At 34.9% G+C, this 24,525-nt stretch overlaps 1 protein-coding gene and 6 non-coding genes across 7 annotated transcripts; 1 reads left to right on the plus strand and 6 right to left on the minus strand.

Moving 5' to 3' along the window:
• Window positions 1-165: 165 nt before the first annotated feature.
• LOC121384853 lies at window positions 166-238 on the minus strand. The gene has a single exon (XR_005959470.1). It is a non-coding gene; the product is annotated as a small nucleolar RNA snR60/Z15/Z230/Z193/J17 (small nucleolar RNA).
• A 480-nt stretch (window positions 239-718) lies between these two features.
• Window positions 719-796, minus strand: LOC121384852. The gene has a single exon (XR_005959469.1). It is a non-coding gene; the product is annotated as a small nucleolar RNA snR60/Z15/Z230/Z193/J17 (small nucleolar RNA).
• A 1,395-nt stretch (window positions 797-2,191) lies between these two features.
• On the minus strand, window positions 2,192-2,256 carry LOC121384845. The gene has a single exon (XR_005959462.1). It is a non-coding gene; the product is annotated as a small nucleolar RNA SNORD24 (small nucleolar RNA).
• A 1,071-nt stretch (window positions 2,257-3,327) lies between these two features.
• LOC121384851 lies at window positions 3,328-3,405 on the minus strand. Its single transcript, XR_005959468.1, has one exon. It is a non-coding gene; the product is annotated as a small nucleolar RNA snR60/Z15/Z230/Z193/J17 (small nucleolar RNA).
• Window positions 3,406-3,964: 559 nt separating this feature from the next.
• On the minus strand, window positions 3,965-4,035 carry LOC121384846. The gene has a single exon (XR_005959463.1). It is a non-coding gene; the product is annotated as a small nucleolar RNA SNORD79 (small nucleolar RNA).
• A 2,044-nt stretch (window positions 4,036-6,079) lies between these two features.
• On the minus strand, window positions 6,080-6,152 carry LOC121384862. Its single transcript, XR_005959479.1, has one exon. It is a non-coding gene; the product is annotated as a small nucleolar RNA SNORD41 (small nucleolar RNA).
• Window positions 6,153-9,027: 2,875 nt separating this feature from the next.
• LOC121382653 (endoplasmic reticulum chaperone BiP-like) lies at window positions 9,028-24,034 on the plus strand. The gene is made up of 7 exons (XM_041512184.1): window positions 9,028-9,163; window positions 11,968-12,134; window positions 13,218-13,697; window positions 14,194-14,348; window positions 15,171-15,406; window positions 21,567-21,716; window positions 22,728-24,034. The coding sequence occupies exons 2-7, from the start codon at window positions 11,968-11,970 to the stop codon at window positions 23,559-23,561; spliced, it is 2,022 nt and encodes a 673-aa protein (XP_041368118.1). The 5' UTR covers window positions 9,028-9,163; the 3' UTR covers window positions 23,562-24,034.
• Window positions 24,035-24,525: the final 491 nt, after the last annotated feature.

Here is a 24,525-nt window from a genome sequence, read left to right on the forward strand (position 1 = left end):
CTATATGACATTTTGTACCATAATTTGGCACGGACAATCACCATTTTTTATGAAATATTGTTTATTAACAAGTACCAAAGGATATCAATAACCTGAGAATGAAAGTACAATAAAACTCTTCATTGAAACCAGCATGATCAAGTTAAATACATTGAAAAACATGTTTGCTTGTGTCAGATAGGGGCGAAAATTTTACATCACCAATTCAGTTGAACTATGAAATCATCATCCACAGCAAACTGATATACATGTATGCACATAAAATGGTAAATCAACTTGACAAAAAATTTATTTTATTTTAATTGTATTTTTAAAAGGGTTTTAGAGGCCCATTGAATAGCTACTCAACATCCAACTTACTTTTACCAACATTCTCAAGAGTGCACCAAATTTGGTGAATAACCACACCAAATATCAACTGTAGAGACTCAACACATTAAGACAAATATTAAACAAAAGCTATGAATTTATCATAAAATATAACCTGGACAAAGCAAACCAAGAGGCTAAAACAGTTGGTAATTGGACCAAATATTGACATGGTCAAACAATAATAAACTGAAAACTTACTAGTAACTAATATTGAATATTGTAATAACTGTAGCATTATTTCCAACTTGCATAGTAAACGGACAAGATACTAAAATATTATCCATTATAATCAAATACATGTACGTAACTAAAACTTATTCATTAAGTTACTTGTATGCCTTTAAAATTGCCACATCAGATAGGAGCGAAATAATAAACATCATTTAGTAATACAGCTGAACTATGTAATCATCATATATGGCTCTTTGATTAATAAACTTTATCTCGCCTTCATGTAAAATTCTTTAATCTCAACGATTGTTTGCCGATGGACATACCCCTGTGGGTGTAGCCAAATTCACTTATACCCCGTCTGTAATTTCCAACAGTTTCCAGCCACCCCAGTTAATGCTAAAGCAATAATTAGATTATAAATAAATAAAGTTTTTATTATTATTATTAATATCCGTTTCAGACAATTTCGTATTACAAACATTTGAAGTTAAAAACTAGTTCATCGATGGAACTATTTTTCGTCACTGGCAAGTGGTTTCGTTCACGTCTGCGTGGTACGGCTTCGTTAATAAATTGTTAACAATTATTGTCTGGCGTTATTTTGATTATTTGGCTATATGGTTTAACATGTCGGCAAGATAAATTCGTTGTAGAAGCATCGCTCAGGGTATATGGCTCGGCTCGGGGTAAAAGCACACACAGAGGGTACATAAAAAGCCATATACCCCTCGTGATGCTTCTACAACTTATATTGTACATTTCACCGACATTATTTTAGAACAAGTGAAAGGAAATAAATATTTGTTCAAAGTATCTGCACATTGTAAACTACAACTCAGACACTTGTCAACTGCTACCACAGAAGCTACTCCTGAGCAGGTCCCATATTCACAAAAAAGTGTAAATTTACGTCTACGACTAGCACTTACGTGTGCCGTAGATTTACGTTTACGTGCAAGAAGCACCTTATTCCCAAAGATGGTCGTAAATGTATACGCAACTTAGTTGGACGTAAATCTACGATTTAACATTCTCACTGGAGTAATTAATAAAAACACATTAGAAACGATGGCTACCGGGTAAATAACAAATGCGCAAAAGTCAATTTTGTTTGTCGTCTGCTAACTGAACCATGGCATTTTGGTATTGGTGGGGATCCGCGTTTTGGTACGAACTTGAGGACATATGTTCAATCCGTGGGCGTTCGCCATCGCAAATTGCTTCATTTATTGGAAATACTGCTAGTTTCCGTAAATAATAGTAAATAACGGCGATCGTGCTTTATTTATTATATGTACACAACTTACGTGCAGCGTTAGTTGCAACCCGAGGCACTCTTATATTTACGTCCAACTTTACACATAACTTACGTTTTCGTTGTTTCGTGAATAGCTCTTCAGTCGTAGATTTACGTTTACGTGTAAAACTAAGCTTACGATATTTTGTGAATATGGGTCCAGGTCTTTAGATCCCACTAATTTGGGCAGAGCAGGCTTTTGTAAAAGATAATTATTCATAATTACTTTTCTAAAATTATTTTCAGAATTTAAATTTTTATAATTTAAATGCCAATTTACTATGTTCTTCATTATTTCTCCATAGAACAGACTTTAATAATTTAGTAATTTCTGAATACAGCACAACTTGCCTCAGTTGTTATTTCTCGTCATCATTAATCAAGAGTAGCAAATATTTATTACATCACAGGCAAGTTTCTAGTTGGAAATTAATCCCTTCTATTGGGATACGGTTTGATAAGTTTATCGTACAGATTTAAAGAAACAAAACTGATACCTATGCACTATACCTACATAAATAATTATTCAGAACAAATCCAGTCTACATTGTGAAAAGCTAAAAATGTCTAAATTATTTTTTTAAAAAGAAGAGTTTATTCATTGGCTTTTGGATGTTAAACATTTAGGCCTTTTGAGGCCTTTTGAGTCAAATGAAACCTGCTATATTTTTCCAGTAGTAGGAAGTGATCTTTTATATGCACCATCCCACAGACAGGATAGCGCACATGTCACAGCCTTTTTGATATACCAGTTGTGGTGCACTGGCTAGAGTGAGAAATAGCCCAATAGGGATATATTCTAGACCGACCACGCACCACTGACCTATGTCCTGCCCTCCATTTATTTATTTGAAGGCGATCCAATTTCACTTGCCTTTTCTGGAAGACTCGGGGGTTTCTGTCAAGAGTGTAAAATGGGTCTGGTACCATACTCAATTTTTTTTTTTTGCAGATTTGAACAAAATTAATTACTATTATCAATTCTGTATTATTTTCCCTCCGGGGGAGGCCCCCATACCCACTGTTAACAGTATTCCAACAATACAACCTACCTAAAAAGGCATAGCAGCATGGACTACCAATAAACTACCCGAAAACGCAGTGCTCAAATTGTCTACAGTAAGGAAGGAAGGAAATTATTTAATGATGCACTCAACACATTTTATTTTCGGTTTATAATGGCGTTAGACATATGGTTAAGGACCACACACATATAGAAAGGAAACCTGCTGTTGCCAATCCTTGGGACTACTCTTTTCGACTAGCAACAAGGGACCTTTTATACGCACCATCCATTCTATTATTCTAACTGTGTTTAAAAGTGTTTTCAATACTATATTATGGTAGGTGTTGAAGAACATTTAAATGTAACCCTGCCAAGAATAAATAACTATAGCAAGTATCCAAAGAAAAAATGAATTTCATTTACAATTCAGTTATAAGACAAAAACGATCTTTGCAAACCATTACAGTGTCTTTAATTATTGCCATATCAGATAGGAGCGAAATAATAGACATCATTTATTAATACAGCTGAACTATGTAATCATCATGTATGGCTTTTCTCTTTTTAAAGTTCCAACACCCCAGGCCACTGTTTAACTAGTACTGTAAACTGATGGTGAGTGTGTTCTGTATTGTGATTGGTTAATAACATTATTTTTCCGTGATCAAATGAAAATAACACCCGGACGTCATTAGCAATTGGAACATGTGAAGTTGACGATTCAAGGGACTACAGTTAGTTTGTAGCCAGGTATTTTTGTCAGGAAATACCAAATATAGTTAGTTCCATAGAAAAACTATCGAGTTTACAATGGACATTACCATATGAAGTTTTTAGATTTGCGGGTGTTATTGTCTATTTGATGCCCACTAATGTTAGGAAAATCATACAGTAATGATAATCAGTAATTCTGTTAACTTCAAAAAATTAAATCTGCAAAACATTAAAAGTACGGCGTCATCCCCATTTTACCCTCTGGCAATGATTAATAACAGCAATGAACTATTATTGAAAATGGTCAAAGCAGAGCTTTATACTTTTAAATTACGGTTCATTTTGCAAACAAATTAAAATAGACAATGGATAAAGAGGGAACAACAAAACTGAAGCCTTAAGACAGTATCAGTACAAGATCTATCAACAACAGATTCAGAGAGATTCCCATTGTTTGTCATCATATACTGTCTTTAGGACGTTCATAACAAAAAATTGGTACACCCGAGCCTTGGTAATTACCAGTTTTGTACCATTAAAGGTAAATAAGGTGCAATTGTGCCACAACATCTATTGGATCAAGTGGATTTGTCGTCTTGAAGACACCATTTGTTCAAGGGTTGTAAACAAATTCTGTAGAATATCTGAAACGAAATTTTAGCATATGTTCAGTAAATGTGTAACATTTCTTTGAATTATGTTTAAATATTTAAGTAACATTCAGTGGGCAGAAATCTCAGATGTAAAGCAAAATGGCAAAACCATATAAATATAGTACCCATTTTCTAAAACAAATGAAATTTCACAATTTTGTTAAGTTCAATCAGTTATGTCCACACCAAATAAGCTACAATATTAAAAACAACAAAATCATGATCTAAAAAAAAGCCTGACCTCAAAATAGGTTTAACCCAGATCAGTATACGAATACAGAATTTATTATTCATTTATAAATCATTCATTATCATCATCATCATTTCTGGGTTTTCAAAATTGAGGTAGTCAAGAACAAAGCCCGTTTTTCAATTAGTGCAATTTCATGCGCAAGTTTATTGATAGTGTATTTACACAGTACCTTTTCCATATAATACGGTAACACGCTGAAAAAGTCTTAATAAGAGCCATTCTTCCGTACTACAACGGGAAGCAGTTACGTTCAGCAAGCACTATAAAAATGTTTACAGAATCCACGTTAAAGAAAAGCAGGCCCAACATTACAGCAGATTCGATTCCTTACCAAATCAAGGAATGAATGATTAGCAACATATCAGCACAAAACACTAGATATAGGCTGCCAATACGGTCTTGCTTTTGGTAAGTCACAAAATGTTTTTTAAAATTCAATTCTCATGAACTAGGGTTCATGTTTTGAAACATCACTAAGGTGTAACAAAATATTGGATCCAGTTACTCAACGACCATAATCCAATTTCAAAGGATTCAGACAATGAAAATACAATACATAGGGTTCGCACACCCTTTTCAAGTTATTTTTAACGAATTTCCACGACCATATGATTATCGTTTAAATTTTAGCGATGAACTTGGGACATTATGTACATAAAGATATATTAAAACACAGCAATGCTGGGTCTGGCAAAGACGCCACATAATGACGTCTGGATCGAACTCTTCAACCCCTGCAACTGCCCACGGCATTGATCTCGGGGCTAGCTCTGGGTGATCAGAAAATTTCGCCAAATCAACATTTTAAACTTTAAAATGGTAAAACCTCAGTTATTTTCAAATAAAGTACCATGTATTACATGAAATTTATTCGCCAAATGTTTTATAAAATTCGCAATTGGCAAATTTGGCGAGTGCCAGAGCTAGCCCTGAATCTATATTCAGGGTGGGTTTTTTTTCCAATAGCAAGTTTTTTTATTTATTGCTGTGGACATTTTCTTAATTGCAGGGGTTGCTGTTATGTTTTCAATAGATATTAACTGCACTCGTATCTTTAGTTTTTTCAGTAAACCCAAATAATTGCATGCATTACACTTGCAATGTAATGCTTAATAGTAGGGAGATAAATGACCAATTATAACCATAACCAGTTCAGGACTTGTGATTCTAGATGATAGGAGTCACCATTTAACAATTATACATTTTATTAAAATATCTCATAGCGTATTTTTCAGGGTGATTTTCCACCCTGGGTATTTAAATCTCAAATTCAAGTTTCCCATGATGTATGCAAACCCTGAATACCTATGCCGTGATCAAATTTTAAATATACCCCCCACCACCACCTTTTTTTTTTAGCATGTAAAAAAAAAAAAAAGAGCAATAAAATGTGTTTAGAAGAAATTTGTGATAAAACGTCACTCTAAACAAATTTCAGTGAAGATTTTAAAAGTCAAACTCATCCGGTTAAATTCTTACCAAAGAATGGCTTTGCACTAGCATATTGATAAATCTGACAAGAAAAAGAAGAAAAAAAGGAGAGGGAGAGACACTTAATAAAAGCTATGTGTGAATCTATAAATTATACATGCACTCAACAATTATACGACCCAGATCAGACAGTACGAATACAACATAATTATCAGTCATGTGTTCTTGGATGCTACTTGTCATCATATCCAAGTCTCAATGGTAATGGCTTTAATTTTCAGACCGCTTCAGGAGAGAACTCGTCCAACATCGTGCCAGTCGACATACTGTACACTGTATTCCCAAATTCTATTTCCCACCTTTTGCAGAGTTCCCACAGCACTCACCGGAAATAACACATAGGATATAAATTCGAGTTGGTATAATCTCCCCCCCCCCCCCCCCCCCCCCACAACCACTTGATATTGCTAATTCGATACCCCCAATCTGGGGGTGCTTGCGGAAATCTTTCCTTAGAGTTTGGCAGCTTTAGTTTTTAAATAGGAAAATACTTAGGAATTTTGAAGTGGTTTTTGTCAAGTATTTTCGCTAGACAATGTTGGCATTGTCACTACCCCCCCCTCCAACTCTCAATAAGTATTTAAAAGGTTCTTTATATATGTGACAGTGCCAATGGAAAGTCCTACCATATATTTTTGGATATGTCGCTATGGAATTGAATGCAACCAGTCAACAGGGGCCTCCCCGAGAATGAAAATGGGTTACATAAATCATACAGTAATGCTAGAGAGTAACGTATTTTCCCCATGTATTTTGCCCCAGTCTTAAAATTAAAAATATTTACGGTCCAGTTTTATAATTTTGGTGCACTTTTTGGCGAGGTATGGATACTTTTGTAGATTTATTTTGCATTTCGTTGTGATGAACACTGTCAATAACCTGTAAACTACCGATCGGCGATTTTTCATGAGTGATCGCTGGACATTTTTAAAAGATATTTGTTCTATTGCTATGTATAGTGCGCACACCCATTTTTAACCTGTATTTTCTGGGGGGAAAGTGCGCATAATACACAGGAAAATAAGGTAATAATTTTGTGAAAAAGTAAACTGAAAAAAAAAATTATATACATATATACATGTTGCAAATGTAATTTTCAGGAAATGTACAGAAACAAATCCAGCAATGGGATCACTTGCAAAAATTATATACCTTCTCCGAGTTTTCTGCCAAGGTTACAAAGAAATCCATGACAAAATTCTCAAAAGGATTGCTACAATATTTTTTATTCACCTAAAATTTCGGTTCATATTCCAACCGAATGTTAAAATAACCATATTATTGACAATGTATTACCGTATTTTCCCACGTATTATGCGCACTTGTGTATAATGCACCCCCCCCCCCCCACTTTGAACATTTATTCCAAGAAATAACCCATGAACCACAATATAATGCGCACCATTTTATTAAACTACAAAATCGATAGTGAATGCAAGATGTACCGCTTTCCCTGTCACCAAAATTAACGAAAAGCGAAAGAAGCGGTATATTCAAGAAACAAAACTTAAGTTAGGTATTTGAGTACATAGACAGGTCTACACATGTCGCATTAAACAAAGGCTAGTACTTGCGTACTTACATGTCACAGACTCCCCCGTGCATAAATCAAAACAGTTATATACCCCATACACTGTAAATGACTAATAAATATATAAAAACAAAAATATAGCATATTACAATTCGTTCTCGTGGCCAACATGAATGCGCGAGATTTCAAAATTTATATAAGTGTGGTATATTTCCGGTTTGCCGGAAATGGCCGAATTAAATATCATGGAAATTAAAAATATTTACGGTCCAGTTTTTTAATTTTTGTGCACTTTTTGGCAAGGTATGGATACTTTTGTGGATTTATTTTGCATTTATTACAACCATCACAAGTGAAAACCGATTTTTAAGAGGGTTTTGGCGCTTCGTTGTAATGAACACCGTCAATAACCTGTAAACTACTGAACGACGATTTTTCATGAGCGATTGCTGGACATTTTAAAAATATATTTTTTCTATTGCTATGTATAGTGCGCACCCCCATTTTTAACCTATATTTTCTTGAAAAAAAGTGTGCATAATACACGGGAAAATACGGTATTGTAATGATTTTTTAACTGCAAAATCGAAGACAAAAGTGGATTTTACCAATGTTGTACACTTGTACATAGCGACTATTTCACGAGTGACACTGCTGATCTTTATACTTTGTTCACCAAAAAAAATTGTAGCACATTGGTTTCAATCTAGAAGGATTTAACAATGCCAAATGGATGCAGTTAGTGACAGTGCCAAAGGAAAGTTCTTCCCACAGCTATTCCCAAAGTAACAAATGGTTAAATAAGACAGATGGACGATGCTCCCTTTCAACAATTTTAATTTATAGACAAATCAGCACGAGATTATTAAATTAAGAAACACGAGACGACTGAAAAACCAAAACCCACCCGATCCTATGATACAAGTAACAAAAATTAGTCCAAAAAATAATAGAACTATATTTCCTTACAACCAATACATGATTAAATGTCACGAAGTTAAATCACCTAATTCAGATTACAACAGATGCTGCTTGCCTCTTCCAAAACTCACGCTGTTCCCGTCTGGACACTTCCAGAAATAAACCGGAACTTCAACAAATCACGTGACTCCTGTAAAACCGGTTACAACCATCTCCGCCCAACACTGGCAACAGGGACGGGTGGGGGGTGGGATTTACAATGACAAAACAGCTTTGCGTCAGTACATTTATCGGGACATCCCCTTCATTAAAAAAAAAAAAAACCCAAATGTTAAAGAATCTAAAAGTCCCTGGGTTCCCCACGCCTAGACCCCCCATAATCCCCCAGTCAAATGTCATTTTGTTATTTTCCATTCTCACTGACCCACTAAAAATAAATATACTGACCACAGCTATCAATTGTTCGTCAACAATAACATCTATAGATCTAACATTGCAAAGAATTCTTGTAAATTCTAGAAACGTGTCATGTTGAAAACAATGTGAGTTTACACGTCAACCAATCAGACCTGTCCAAGTTAGCATGCGTGGTCCAACAAAACTACGCATACTGCGTAGTCTAGCCAATCAAATTTCGACACGACCATTTTCCCAATAATAGATAAGCAGCGTGTTGTAGTTTTCCTGTCAGGATCTCTATTTTTCATGATATTTAGATCAGAAGTAATTGTCTGAAAAGGCTGTCAAAACGGTATGTATTTTTAGTGTTATACTTTGTTATTATAGTAATTAAAATGAATAAAATCTTGCATTTTTCTCATTTTGTAACAGTCTTTATCAAAACAACCTCTGTAACCTGCATTAACCGGCCGACTAATGTTACACGTGTATACTTTTGTCCCGTTTGTGTCATCTTGACGAAGTTAATATTAAGATGTTTGTTAAAAATTATACGAGTTACACTGTTAATTTAGGGCACAAATATAAGTTCATTTAAGTTGTCTTTATATATATATATATTAAAAAAAGGTCGTTTAGTGGTTTTAGGGTTGTTTTTTTGCAAGTGTCATTTATGATCACTTTACGTCATCCTTTACAGTTTTTTTATTCTAATGTGTCGAAAGTACAATGCTGAATCAAATACACTGTAAAGAGGTGTAATTTAATTAAAAGGTTTTCTTTGATGCTGTAATGTGCTTCTATAAATTTGTTAATTTCATAATTTACCTGTGTGAAATAGATACATGTCCAAACCAGCCATCTGTCAAATCTTGAAAGCCCTCAAGGCAGGCATCAAAATAACCCTTGTATGGTAACACAGGGCTCCAACTTAAAGATGGCACCAACAGTTGCTGTAGGTAGCCTAGAGAGCACTACCGATGGCACTTTTGTACCAATAAAACTCCTCAACAATGGCAAAATATACACACCTGGTGTACATAATCTGCCAATATTTTACATTTTCACATTTGAAATATGTCAACATACAGCAAAATAATCTTTGTCATATTTATTTTCTGCAAATGTCACTTTAAAAAAAAAAAAATTGCCATATGCAGGCTCAAAATTGCCATTGGTGGGCTAGCTTTTTCACCCATGGCACGTCTTTTAAAAATTGCCATGGGAGACAAATTCTTAAGTTTGAGCCCTGGTAACACATAATATACTGGGGTACCACGATATCACGGTACCTAACTATTTGGAAGAAATACAGAAATGAACTAACACATATGAAGGTAAATATACTTTGGTTGCAATTTCTGCTATATCTGCATCATGTCCATGCCATTGTGTTGACAAATAAATGCAGTTCTGACATTAAAACAGTTGATAGAAGTACACCATAGCACTGGCATACGTTCAAGGAAGGTTACCATGAGATCGCGGTAAATCGCAAACGTTATAATACGGTGGACCGCACGGGTCAAAAATGGCTCTTTTTGTACACACATTTGTAGTAATGTCTAGTAAACAAACTTCAACACAAGAATGAACAAACGTCAACTTAAAACGTTTCATTTTTCAATTGTAGTAACATATTTACATTTTCCAATGGAAAAGTCGGTAACAATAATTGTTATTATTCTGCAAGACAGTGTAGGCATTAAAAAATACTACCAAACCTCAGCACTCTGACTTTAGAGCAATATATTAAGTGTGTCCAGTGAGGACAGAAATCACATTTTGCCCATTTCAATATTTATCGAGTGAAACCAATAGAATAGAACATATTAAACATATTAAACATATTAAAAGTTATGTTTTGTTTAAATTGCCAATAAATATAGGCATGACCCTTAAATGTTTCCATACTTTTATAAAGGTCTCGCGTTCTAAATATAGTAACACTGTGACCGTGTATAGCCTCGTTTTGATTGTCAACCACCAGACGACAGTCTGATAGCTGTCAGAGCAGAAGTGTATGCATGTATTGTAGGTACTGGGCAATTTATAAGTATGGTGATGTTAGTAAAATCACACACTGTTATTTTATGACCAGTAAAACAATGAATACTTAACCAAAATGTTTACATTTCTTCAAATCTGTTAACGTGCAAAACAATGTGTTGTCTATCATCACATTTCTAATAATAAATATGCCACCAGGGGGCATTGCGCGTGCTAAACCACAAAAATGTAAATGATATCGTGAGCAAGGAGTATACAACAAAATATGGACCTGGTAAAATATAGCCTAGTTTATAAATTTTCCTATTGTTACTATACATAATATTGTGTTGGTATTGTTAAAACTGCATCACTGATCATCGATTGTAATCTCCTTTCACCAAAACTAAATTGAGGATTAATTAGTTAACATATTCTCGTATAATCGATACAGTAATAATTGTGTCATCACATCGGTAGAGGTAAACTGATGAATTTTCGATTATAATCAAACACTACTATATAATTAAATTTCTGTTACATTCAGTACTATATAAACGTCATCCCATTGGTCAAAATGTAGCAATGGGAGTTTGTTCTTTTCTCAGTGAATGTAAAAATTTTGGGCAAGTTGTCTTGTTGAGTGTTGCTGTTTATTGACCAAAAATAATTCAAAGTAAAATATGAACTTTTAATGTTATTAGCAAGTATGATTCAAATTTAATTATAAGTATTGTCTGTTATTTCTTTTAGTTTACATTAATTTTTGAGTAAAGTGGTTGCTTGATGCACGGTCAGTCTAAGATTGAGCCCTCTTTCCTATTTATTACCAAAAATATAATAAATTGAGGCTTTCACCCAGTCAGGCAGTGTGAAAATATAACTCATGTTCTATGTTGTCTGGTGCCGGATCTGTAGTTTGCAACAGCAGATTGTTTCGTCACATTCAATTCAGTACATTTCATTTTCGATTGATACCATTCTCGCCAGATCCAGACCCAGCTTTAGTTAGTTTTGGGCCTAGGTTGTAAAAGTTACCAAATGTTTGAAATCCAATACTTTATGGATGGCCCCAAGCATTATTTTTATGCATGTTTGAAAGTCGGTATTACTATTACAGCTTTTTTGCCTATGATACCTGTATTGAAATTCATATTATAATTTCAGATGAAGAAGTTAACTGTTTTGTGGTTGCTGGCTTTGGTAGTAAGCACCTTATGGGTGGTGGAAGCCAAGAAAGATGAAGAAGATAATGATGAAAGTAGTGAGAAAAAGGACAAAAAAGATAGCATTGGAACTGTCATTGGGATCGACTTGGGTACCACTTATTCATGGTAAATGTTTAATTAGTGGTTATATATATTGGCATGAAGGTTGGGGTGCAGACGGTGGGGAAAACATAAATAACTAAATTGCTATAGCACCTAAAGGGTGTACTTGTCACATTATGCCGTTAAAGGAAAGCTATCACCTAAGGTCAGTTGAAGGAGAGTAATAGTTAATACATAAGATATCAATATGGTAATATCTTAACCTTTAGACTACTGGATTAATTTTTGACAAAAATCATGTTGAGTGGGTACATGTTTATAATTTTTACTCACATATATTCACTTAAATGTTTTATAAATACATAAAATAAAGTTCATATTTGAATCGGTAAGTATTATTTTCGTGTATTTTTCAAATATTTTATGTTATTTCGAAAAAGTCGCGCGTTTACTTACGGGCATTTGTGGTCAGCTGTCCAGTATTTATGTCCATTATTCCCATTAACAGTGGCTTCCTGACCAGAATAAAAAAAAAAAAACGACCTCCGATTCATATCCCAATATATTGTGATTTTCATTGTTGGTAAAACAATCAAATTTATTATCAAAATAGCTGTCACAATCGGCTATCGATCCCTGAAAATGACCGCGACAGGCCGCCATTGTTGTCAAGCGAAAATACTTGCCGGAAACCACTTTTTTAATTCAAAATTTCAAGCCATTTTACACTGAAAAATCTTATTTCAAACACACAGGAAGCTAAGTTGTCTTTTGTTTCCTGTTACTAAATCGTTTCCGGTGAGTGACGTGGGCAAAATGGCGGGAAATATGAATTGGGGAATGCACTGTATACAGTGTACAGTATGTCGACTGGCGTGACGTCTCGCCTGCAGTACTCAGAAGGTTAAATGGCTTTCCATACTGTTAGGGGAGCAGTTAATGACTCCCCTCCTTTATTTATCAAGGTCTAAGGTTTTATTTCTGGTGCTGAAAACATCAACTTTGTATTTAGCTCCATTTCTCAAAATCCTTAAAAAAAAAAATGAAATTTGGTTTATAGTTCTAAGTTGTGTCTGTCGATGGATGTCACAATGCATGTGGATTTGGGTGTTTTTTTTTTTATCAATAACCTTGTTTTTTTTCTAGTGTTGGTGTTTTCAAGAATGGCAGAGTTGAAATTATTGCCAATGACCAGGGAAACCGAATCACTCCATCATATGTGGCATTCACCCCTGATGGTGAACGTCTCATTGGTGATGCAGCCAAGAATCAGTTGACAACAAATCCAGAAAACACATTTTTTGACATCAAACGACTTATTGGCAGAAAGTGGGAGGAAAGCTCTGTCCAGAGCGACTTGAAATTTTTCCCCTTCAAGGTTACGAACAAAAATAACAAGCCACATGTTGAAGCAATGACTGGTGATGGAAAGAAGACGTTTGCCCCTGAAGAGATCTCGGCTATGGTGTTGGGCAAAATGAAGGAGATCGCAGAAGCGTACCTCGGAAAGAAGATTGTGAACGCCGTGGTTACAGTGCCGGCTTACTTCAACGATGCCCAGAGACAGGCAACAAAGGATGCTGGAGTGATTGCTGGACTTAATGTTTTGAGAATTATCAATGAGCCGTAAGTTTGAGACATGTATACACTTGCCAGTTTACTGAAACACCAATAAAAACATATATACACAGGAAAGGATTGGAAATATTTTAAGTATGCGACAGTAAATTCAAGAATATCATCGTTTAGACAATTTAGAAATTTTACTGCTTTTCTTTTTTAAATTACTACGTCTGATTGAAGAAGTGTCTAATCTATATATTAATGGGCTACACATTCACAAAGGACTATCTGGCACTTTGACCAATTAGATATTTTGCTAGGTACTTATAACATTTTCGTTATATATACAAACACTACCATCATGATACACAAAATGTCCTTTATTACAGTTTATATACACAATGTATGTTTTAAACAATATTTGTATGGGTTTTTTTTCTTTCTTTTTTAACCACACTGACTGAGGTGTTGATATGGACAGATAAGCAGTTTAATCCCCACCCCTTGGGCAGCACCTTTGTTTTTGCATATTTTTTTAATTGTGGAAATTTTTTTTCAGAACCGCAGCTGCCATAGCCTATGGGTTGGACAAGAAAGAAGGAGAGAAAAACATTCTAGTGTTTGATTTGGGTGGTGGAACTTTCGACGTTTCTCTTCTTACCATTGACAATGGGGTCTTTGAAGTTGTGGCAACAAATGGAGATACTCATCTTGGTATGTTAACACATTGAGGTTCTGTGTAGAATTACTTTTATCATTGATTAGAAAGATGCCATGTTTCACTGTCTGAAACTGAAGATTTTTTCGATGGCATGTATTGACTGGTTGTTTCATGGAGTTAGTTTCAGCAGTTACAGATCTCAGGTTTCCAGGTTTCAGTTCCATGTCCTGTGATCATTAGCACTCATCAAAATTTTTAGTTCTGATTCTATGATTTTGCTAAAACTGTCAGAAACTATTATTTCCATGGAATCCAGAGATATGAGTTAGTTTGATGCATTCAGTGAAATGATTCTATCTTCCTACAAATTTAGAACAATGTAATGCACCAAAAGGTCTTATTTAAGAGGTGTGTGTCTGTGTTTGGCAGGATCTTTCTTATTTTTTTTTACCTGGTAGATAAATCATGTGAGATAAATAATTCAGCCATTTCCCTTGTTTAAAGGTGTAAACGTCCTTAGTATGGTTGCAAAATTATCTGTTACAGCTTTTTATTGTATACTGCAATTTTATTATTTATATTGATAGATTCACAGCTGTTTAAATTATATAGAGCCCATTGTAGTGTAGTTTGAATTAATGGATTTCAAAGGACTGCCACCAAATTGTATTTCTCAGATAGTTTCGGTGAATACACAAATGAAAAATTGATAGCACAAAAATAGATACGTACAAGTGATGTCCAAATAAAATGATAGACCGTATTAGGCCTAAATTAATGTACTTGAAAAATGGTGGAAATGTGCTTATACAAGTTCTTGAACAAATTTTGTTTACTTAGAAATGTATTACATGTTTTATTACGTCTCATTGCAGGTGGTGAAGATTTTGATCAGCGTGTAATGGATCACTTCATTAAACTGTACAAGAAGAAGAAAGGAAAGGATATCCGCAAGGATAACAGAGCTGTTCAGAAACTGCGACGTGAGGTTGAGAAGGCAAAGAGAGCACTTTCGTCACAACATCAAGCCCGAGTTGAGATTGAATCATTGTACGATGGAGAAGACTTCTCAGAAACACTAACCAGAGCCAAATTTGAAGAACTCAACATGGTAAGTGCTCAGATTTAACCTTTAGACGGGTGGATTAATTTTTTAACATCACGTGTAGAGGTCTTAAGTTTATGATAATCAGCCATAAATTTGTTAAAATGACTGCAACGTTGCACCATACTTGTTGAGTGAAAATACATCCTTTAACCACTTTTTCAACTCTAACTGGCAAAGCATTTTTTCCAGAATAATGAAAAAGTATGTCGACTGTTAAAGTGCTGTGCCAGACCATATACTAAAATTTCAAATTCTATAAATAAATGCTTTCTTAATCAGGGTTCGCACGGGCCTGGAAAAGTCCTTGAATTTTGATGTAGTACTTGAAAAGTACTGGAATTTTGCAAATTCAGAAAAGGTCCTGGAAAAGTACTGGAATTTCATTAAAAACTACTCTCTTACTGATTAAAATCTGGAAAAAATAATAAGTATTTCTCGGGTATTTGTCGTAATCAAAACCCGGAAGTGATATGAGTTGCTGCCGATATAGATAGACTGGCATACAAGTCCTTGTTGCGCTTGCTATATGCACCACAGTGTGAAGATTAAAATAGACTGGGCTGCTGTCTACTGGAAACAGTGCATTACTAATAGTTGAATCGGTTTATGAGCGAGACAGGTAACCAGTCGTGTGCTGAAAAACGGTCAGCTGTAGTTAACTAGTGATGTGTGTGTGTGTTAAACTGCTTGTAACATTGTGCCAAAGACTACTTGAAAAACTGAAAAATATACTTGAAAAGTACTTGAAAAGTACTGGAATTTCTGTTCACCAGGTCTGTATGAACCATGTTAATTCATTGCAATAATATTTTACATCGATATGTAAATTAATAATTACGAAAATGCCCCATAAAAGTATTAAAACATTACTCCCGTAGAACACTGCCGGAAACGACAGAGTAAAATTCTCGGTAAAAATATTTGCCTGTAAAATAGCTGTGACGTCACGAAGGGAACGCGCTTCACTGAAACCTACCACGAGATGACTTCCAGTGCAAGCGAAAGTGGGACCGACAGCGACTGCCAAGCTCATTGATCATGCGATTCTTCTTTCGATGATGAATAGTGTAGTAATGACGACTGGACTAATAGTTGTGCAACACAACAAATAATGCCTTATCAGTTTGAACCTGGAACATCTTCCGACGAACCACCGGCCTGACAGATGACGATGAAAATGGTCGTGGAGACAGCTTACCACTAATTTACAACTTTTATTCTTGTTTTGTTCTTTAGTTTTTTGTGCGAATTATTTTGCTACACTGTATGTTCTAATACTTGTGATGTAGTAGAAAAGACGATAAATAACTAGAATTCTACGAGTCAAGTGGACCCGATATCGGTAATTTTAAGAAATAAACAAAAACGACTTTTAGTCCGTCCCATCCCTCTATGAAAATGGGGGTTTTTGTGAATAATTTCAGTTTAGTTTGACGTAAAAAAAAAAAAAAAAGAAGTAAAAGTGTTTTGGAAATAACAAAACAATACTATTTTTTGTGTGCAGTTGTGAAAAGTCTGCTCAGAAATAAATAACTTATTTTAATTTTAAAAAATAAACAAAAACGACTTTTAGTCCGTCCCATCCATCTATGAAGATGTGTTTTTGTGTGAATAATTTCAGTTTAGTTTGACATAAAAAAAAAAGTAAAAGTGTTTTGGAAATAACAAAACAATACTATTTTTTTGTGTGCAGTTGTGAAAACAGTCTGCTCAGAAATAAATAACTTATAGCACATTCCATAGTATGAAAAAAGGTTTTCTCTGTGGGAAGGTATAGTAAAATTAATTTAATGTATTTATTTATAGTCTGTTTTACAGGGAACGCCTTTTTTTCATACTATGGAATTTACAAGTCATTTATTTGTGAGCCGATTGTTTTCTAAGATGCTTCTTTTTTTTCTTTTTTTCTTTTTTTCTTCTTTTTTACAAAAAAAACCCCTACATTTTTGTAGGATGGGACGGACTAGGCTATAGATACTTACTTGTCTGTACTTTATTGTTTTAATGTTCTCGAACTGTAAAGAAAAATCTCACAAATGAACGAGATGCAAACGACAACAAATCGGATCTCAATGATTGCACGAACCGTTCATGAGAAAACAAACTGACCGGAGTTGAAAGCATAACGCAATTTGGGACATTGACGATATGCACCCCAAGGTCGTATCGGTGTGGATGGCGTCGGCTTGTTGTCATTTGTTTTGTGTCGCAGAAACATTGTTGGTACGGCATCTTTTTTTAAAAGCCCTAACACATGGTATTCCCATATCTCGCTTAAGCCGAAAAGCCAGTTTGGACGAATCGAAACTAAAGTGTCTGCTGTCGCAACGGTCTCCGGCATTTTCTTCCTGTCCAGTATTTCCACGTTTTAATCAAATTCACACACAGCCTTCTCACAGCAACATTACTAGCAAATGCGTGAAGACTAAATTTATCGGCTTTTGTATTGCTACAGCTGCCAACAACACGCCGTTTAACCATAATAAACACAAAAGAAGCAATGAACAATGGCGCCGACTATCGAAAGGAGTTCCCTTCGTGACGTCACGGATCAAATCTTACGGAAATTCCCGAAACGAATTCAGCTGGTTCTGTTTTTTAGGGGAATATTTTTAAATGGTAAATACCGGGATATAATTTTAATTTTTTTTTTTTATATAATTTTCTAATCATATTAAATAATATCTTGATTGATATAGCTAAATACATCATACATCTGGAACAGCACTTTAAAGCTATTTAATCTTTAGACTACTGGATTAATTTTTGACAAAAACCATGTTGAGTGGGTACATGTTTATAATTTTTACTCACATATATTCACTCTAATAATTTATAAATACATAAAATAGAGTTCATATATGAATCGGTAAGTATTTTTTTCGTGTTTTTTAAAATAATTTTTATGTTAAAGGGACACACCCTAGTTACGGCTATTTGTTAACCATAACAGCGTTGTTTTTCGCTATTAAACCCCATTTTTCACAAATAAAATTGTACTTTACTTACATTTTATTATTTAGAATACACATTTCCATTCACCTGAAGTGCTTTTTGGTAATCCTGATGTTTGTAAAACCACGAAATGCATTTTTTGCATTTTTTCACAAGACGTGCTGTCGAGAGAAAAAAACGTTAAGCAAGCGAGGTCCAATCTATTTTTAGAGGGGATATTTCCATTTCAATGTCACAGACGTTGGTATATCACGTGACCGTTATCATTTTGGTTCGGTTTGTTTTCTCGTGCACGGTTCGCGAAATCAACATCCGATTTGTTGTTGTTCATTTGTGAGATTTTTCTTCACAGTTCGTGAACATTTTCAGTAACAATAAAGTTCAGACAAGTAAGTGTCTCAATACAAAACGTTACAAACCCTTAAAACCAATAATTTTGCTAAGTCTTACGATATCTGGAGAAAAGGGGATACAACCAGGACAGAACAGTTGGAACATGTCCAGGAGAGGTGAAACGAACGCACTGTGCGCACTCTGTGAAATTTGTCGTGACGTAGGCATTGTTGTGCTTCGAGCGACATCTACCGGTGACATCAGAATACTAACTTTCAAAATTATTTCAAGCAATTGGGACATGGGGATTCCCATGGTATTTATATATATAAAACCTGCTTTTTTACTCCATTTGATAAAAACGTGATCTAAGTGTGTTGCAGGTTTGTAGATTAACCAAATTATAATTTATTTTCGTTGGATGGAACTAGGGTGTGCGGCTTTAAAGGAAACATGTCACGTGACCTATATTTGGCACCAACCATGTACATTTAATTATAAATTGAATCACCTAAAAAAATTTAAAAAATTAAATTAATTACTTAAAATATCTCCATAAAAAAAAACCCCAGATACGAGCTCTTAGCGGAAATTGCCGATCTTTAATGAGCAGGGCAATCACGAGGTCCATGACGTCAGAGACACGTCGCTTGATCTGAAGCCTTACACTTAAAAGCATTAGTCCGTACCACTCGTAAAGAATCTGAGACTTGCACAGCTTACCAAAACAATGAGTGTTTGTTCGCAAAACGTTTGAGCTGTTAGTCAATTTGAGCTGTTAGTAAATGAAAAAAGACACACATTTACTTACTATAGTGATACTGAAGAAAAAACGGATAGCGAGTCAGAGGGTGGAGAAACCGATGGAGCCAGACCAGACCGATCAACCAATTTACAGCCCGGAGCCCGAAAGTAACCCGGAGACAAAACCAAAACCTGGATGCTGATGCCGAGGTGTATACTGTTCATATTTAGCATAAAGATACACCTCGGTATGATGTATTTAAATATGTAAAAAAATATAAATGAAGGACAAACATTTTTTTTTTTTTTTTTTTTGAAAATATCGCATTTTTCGTGTTCATAATGAAATCTGTATGCACAGTGTAAACAAACGCTCTAATTTACAAGGCGCTTCACTTTCATTAACCTGACTTGTAAAACAACATAAATGACTTGAGAGTATAACCAACTTTTTAACTAAATATATTTCAATTTGCATCAATAGAACGAAATGGGGTTATAGTATTTTTCTCTTAAACCCCCCCCCCCCCCCCCCCCCCCCCTCAGCATATTATTAGGCCTATTGGTAGGGTGCGTTAGAGTAAAAACGACCACTCACGATACCCAAGTGATAATTTTCTTTTCTTTGGTACTACGTAATTGGTCAGTTTTGTAATTTTAGATGGGAAACTACTTAATCAAGGGTTTTACAGCATTATTTACAGTAATGAAGCAGGGCGGCTGATAATGTCCATTAACATTGTACGATAGTCGCGACAGGTTATGCCACAATACCCCGTGATCTTTAAAAATCTGGCAAGTATTTTGTACGTGTGTCTAGACAGTGGTAATCACTTACCTGGTCGATACCCTGCCAATCAGGAATCACATGTGCAGGCCATGGAAAGAAAGGACCAATTAACTAAAACAACACTCCGATTCTCAAGTCAGCCCGTGGATGAAACATAATAGTTATTTCGACACCGACAGTAGTGGTTTATTTTGTATTGAACTTCGTGTTACTTTGGGGCTTCGGGCAAAGATTAAAAACATTTTTAAAAATTATTTTTGTTTTCTACACGTTTTTTTAAAAAACATATTTAAATATATCCTCATGCCAAATCCCATGTTTGTATATGCCATATTTAATTACTTATTGACGTTTCCTTCTTCGGACGGTGAATACAGATTTTGTTATGTAGGCCTACAGCCCCAACATGAAAAATCTTCTTTTTAAAAAAAAACATTTTTGTTTTAACATATATAAATACATCATGCTGAGGTGTATCTTTGTGCCAAATATGTACAATGTACACCTCGGCATTCGCAACAGAGTACTGTTTTTGTCTCTGGGTAACGTTCGGGCTCCGGGCTGTAAATAGGCTGACACCAAAGTACTATGCGGTGTTGGTGTCCAATCTTTTGTTTTGTGATAAAATATACGCGTCTTTCTTCGGATACAATCTTTTGGAAAACCGTAAAAAGACAATCCTGATCGTTTAAACTGTTTATTTTTACACCCAAAGGCTGCGCAGTACGGCACTGTTGGACTGAAAAGATCGTAAGCCCCTTACTCCATATATAAACAGTTAACAACAATGGAAGAGTACAGCGGCTCTAACGTCACTTCCGTTTTTTTCCGAACGCTCACGAATAAATATGCATAAGTTGTACTTTGATACTGATTAGCGTAATTTCTTCATTTTAAGTTAACTACACATATTTTATTGTTATAAAGTTATTTGTATATTATTTTTATATCATTTTGCTTTTAAAATGAGCTATAATACGGTATCGTGACATGTTTCCTTTAATGTTGACTAAAATTAGGCAAAAAAAAATCGAAAAAGTCTCATTTACTTACCAGCATTGTGGCCAACTGTCCAGTATTTATGTATGTTATTCCCAATAACTGGTTTTCTGACCAGAATATAAAAAAAATAAACGAACTACGATTCATATCCCAATATTTGGTGATTTTCATTGTTGGTAAAACGATCAAATTTATTATCAAATTAGCTGTCACAATCAGATATCGATCCCTGAAAGTGACTGCAACGTGCCGCCATTGTTCTCAAGTTATTTTCAAAAAAACCCCACCAACTAAAGATGCAGGAAGCTCGATTGATTTCTGTTTCCTGTTTTTTTTCAGGATCTTTTCCGATCAACCATGAAACCAGTAGCCCGTGTGATGGAAGATTCGGATCTGAAGAAGACCGAAATTGATGAAATCGTTCTTGTAGGTGGCTCCACAAGAATTCCCAAAGTTCAGCAACTTGTCAAGGAGTTCTTCAGTGGAAAGGTACAAATCATTGTTTTGTTATTAAATAATTGGCAGATAGGAAGTTGGAATCAAAAATATGCTTTGTAAAGCCATTTTGGACCTGTTTGGGTTTTTATATTATTATTTTTTAATATCTATTACAACTTTTCTACCGTTAAAGGAAGAGGATGTAGATTGATTTTATAAAATAAAATGGGAAATCAGTGTTTCTGCCAGAAAGAAATTTTTGGGTATGGCGCTACGGATATGAATATTTACAATGTGTGTGCTGAATGCGTTAATTTTAGGGTTAAGAAAATAATACAGTAATGATAAAGAGTTTTTAATTTTGTTAAAATAAAATCTGCAAAAAAAAATTGGGTATGGCGCCATGCCCATTTTACCCTCTGGCAGAAACCCTGGAAATTTGTAAAAGTAACCGATGTATAACAGTTCATATCCCTATCCCTATTTTCTGTTCATTTTTTGAACACTACAAATACTTTTACTATATCAATCAGGAATGCAAAACATCTCAACACAAATGATCCCTGAACTGGATAGAATAGCATTTTCATTGATGTTTTTTTTATATTATCTAAATTGTGCAGGTTGCGAGTTTTTAGTGGTACAATCTTTACGTATACTCAATATATACATATTATTTTGTATTTATAAAATGTATAGATAAACCTGCTGAAGTGTTGTACAGTTTGCTAAAAAGTTTCACAAGATGTCTTGCACTGTTGATAAACAAATGTACATGTATGAATGCAAAACATACACAGACTTGAAAGCCTGCTGTCAGTAATACAAAGGTTTACTTGGAGATGTTAGGCAGGATATGTTTTCTGTTTTACCCGATAGATAAATCATGTTGAAATGTGTGAGAGGTAATTCTGACCTTTCCCCGTGTATAACTGTTTGAGTTTGCTAGTTGTAAATACAGTACAATATATTTTAATAAAAATTCAAGCATATTCATTTTTGCATACCCAAAGTTTCTTGTCAAAAAGAAAAATGTGTCGCTAACCTACTGCTTTATTTCAGGAGCCCAACCGTGGCATCAACCCCGACGAGGCTGTTGCTTATGGAGCTGCTGTCCAGGCTGGCGTGCTCAGTGGTGAAGAAGACACTGGCGATCTTGTACTCCTGGATGTCAACCCGCTGACGATGGGCATCGAGACTGTTGGTGGAGTGATGACCAAGCTGATCCCAAGAAACACCGTAATCCCAACCAAGAAATCTCAGATCTTCTCGACAGCCTCGGACAACCAGCCGACCGTGACCATTCAGGTTTTTGAAGGAGAAAGACCCATGACGAAGGACAACCACGTTCTTGGAAAGTTCGACCTGACTGGAATTCCACCATCCCCACGAGGTGTTCCTCAGATTGAAGTCACATTTGAAATCGATGTGAACGGAATCTTGAAGGTTTCTGCCGAAGATAAAGGCACGGGAAGCAAAGAACAGATTGTCATTCAGAACGACCAGAACAGACTGACACCAGAAGACATTGACAGAATGATCAACGATGCAGAAAAATATGCAGAAGAAGATAAGAAACTCAAAGAAAAAGTTGAAGCTAGAAACGAACTTGAAAGTTATGCATATTCATTAAAAAATCAAATTGGAGATAAAGAAAAATTGGGAGCTAAACTTAGTTCAGAAGATAAAGAAAAAATTTCAGATGCAGTGGAAGAAAAAATAAAATGGTTAGAAAGCAACCAAGATGCTGAAGCTGAGGCTTATAAAGAACAAAAGAAAGAACTTGAAGAAATTGTTCAGCCAATTATAAGCAAACTTTATGAAGGTGCTGGAGGCACACCACCTCCAAGTGGTGGAGAAGGTGGTGGGGATGACGAAGATCATGATGAATTATGAGAAAACTTAAGGCTAAGGGAAAAATTACTGTTTTGTTTTCAATGTTATTTATATTTATCAGTTGTGGTATTGGGGTGGGAACAATTGTGTGATGAAAAAAGTAGTAATCTTAAAAACAAAATCAACGGTACCATTCCAATTGACTGAATTTTTCTCCTTTTGTTTTGAATGGTGAAATCCATGTTGAAGATATTTTTTCCTTTTTTTTTTTTTCTTTATAAAAAGTAAATTTCTGGTAATATTAGTAATAGTTATAGGGCCATGTTAGAATTTACTGGTTGACTACAGAAAAAGTTTTTAATTTGAACATTTGTTGTAAATTTGTACCATTATACATTATGTCAGTGAGATTTCTGTGCAAGTTGCTATGTAAATACATGCATCTCATCATTGTGTTAAGTCTGCAAGTTGTTTTGTCCGATATGAATGACAGATGAATATTTGGAAATGTGTGAATAAAAAGTACTTTATTTTTTGGGAGTTCATTGTTATATTTCAAGCTATACTATTGTAGTGTGTAGATTCAAACCTTTTTTAGTGTAATTAACAAAGAATATTTTACAAATTACAGGATAGTTTGCTCTGGAAGATATTAATGTGATTCTACAATGATGACATTTTTTTTCAAATGATGGTTGTAACTATTTTTATGGACTTTATTTGAACAGTTTAGAAGAGATTCGTGCGTTACATTATTGATTTCACTACTAAACCACTTGATTTTTTATCGAGTACATTGTATTGTTTACATTCATTTACATCTTGTTGAGACTGAGTGCTCCCAAAAGGTCTGATGGATTATAGGATTGTTTAATGACCACCAGAGCACATTGATTTATTATCAAATATTGGGGTGTCGAACATTGGGTAGTTCGGACAGTTTTAGTAGCAAGTGATCTTTTATGTTTGCACTATAACAGACAGAATAGCACATACCACAGCCTTTGATATGTTAGTTATGGTG

Source organism: Gigantopelta aegis, chromosome 10 (genome assembly GCF_016097555.1).
Source record: "Gigantopelta aegis isolate Gae_Host chromosome 10, Gae_host_genome, whole genome shotgun sequence".
Classification (NCBI taxonomy): Eukaryota; Metazoa; Mollusca; class Gastropoda; order Neomphalida; family Peltospiridae; genus Gigantopelta; species Gigantopelta aegis.

Bases quoted from the DNA above. Each gene is read 5' to 3' on its own strand.
- LOC121382653 (XM_041512184.1), top strand. From the start codon at position 11,968: ATGAAGAAGTTAACTGTTTTGTGGTTGCTGGCTTTGGTAGTAAGCACC. The intron at 14,349-15,170 runs GTATGTTAACAC...GTCTCATTGCAG, and splicing joins AAATGGAGATACTCATCTTG to GTGGTGAAGATTTTGATCAG. The intron at 15,407-21,566 runs GTAAGTGCTCAG...GTTTTTTTTCAG, and splicing joins AATTTGAAGAACTCAACATG to GATCTTTTCCGATCAACCAT.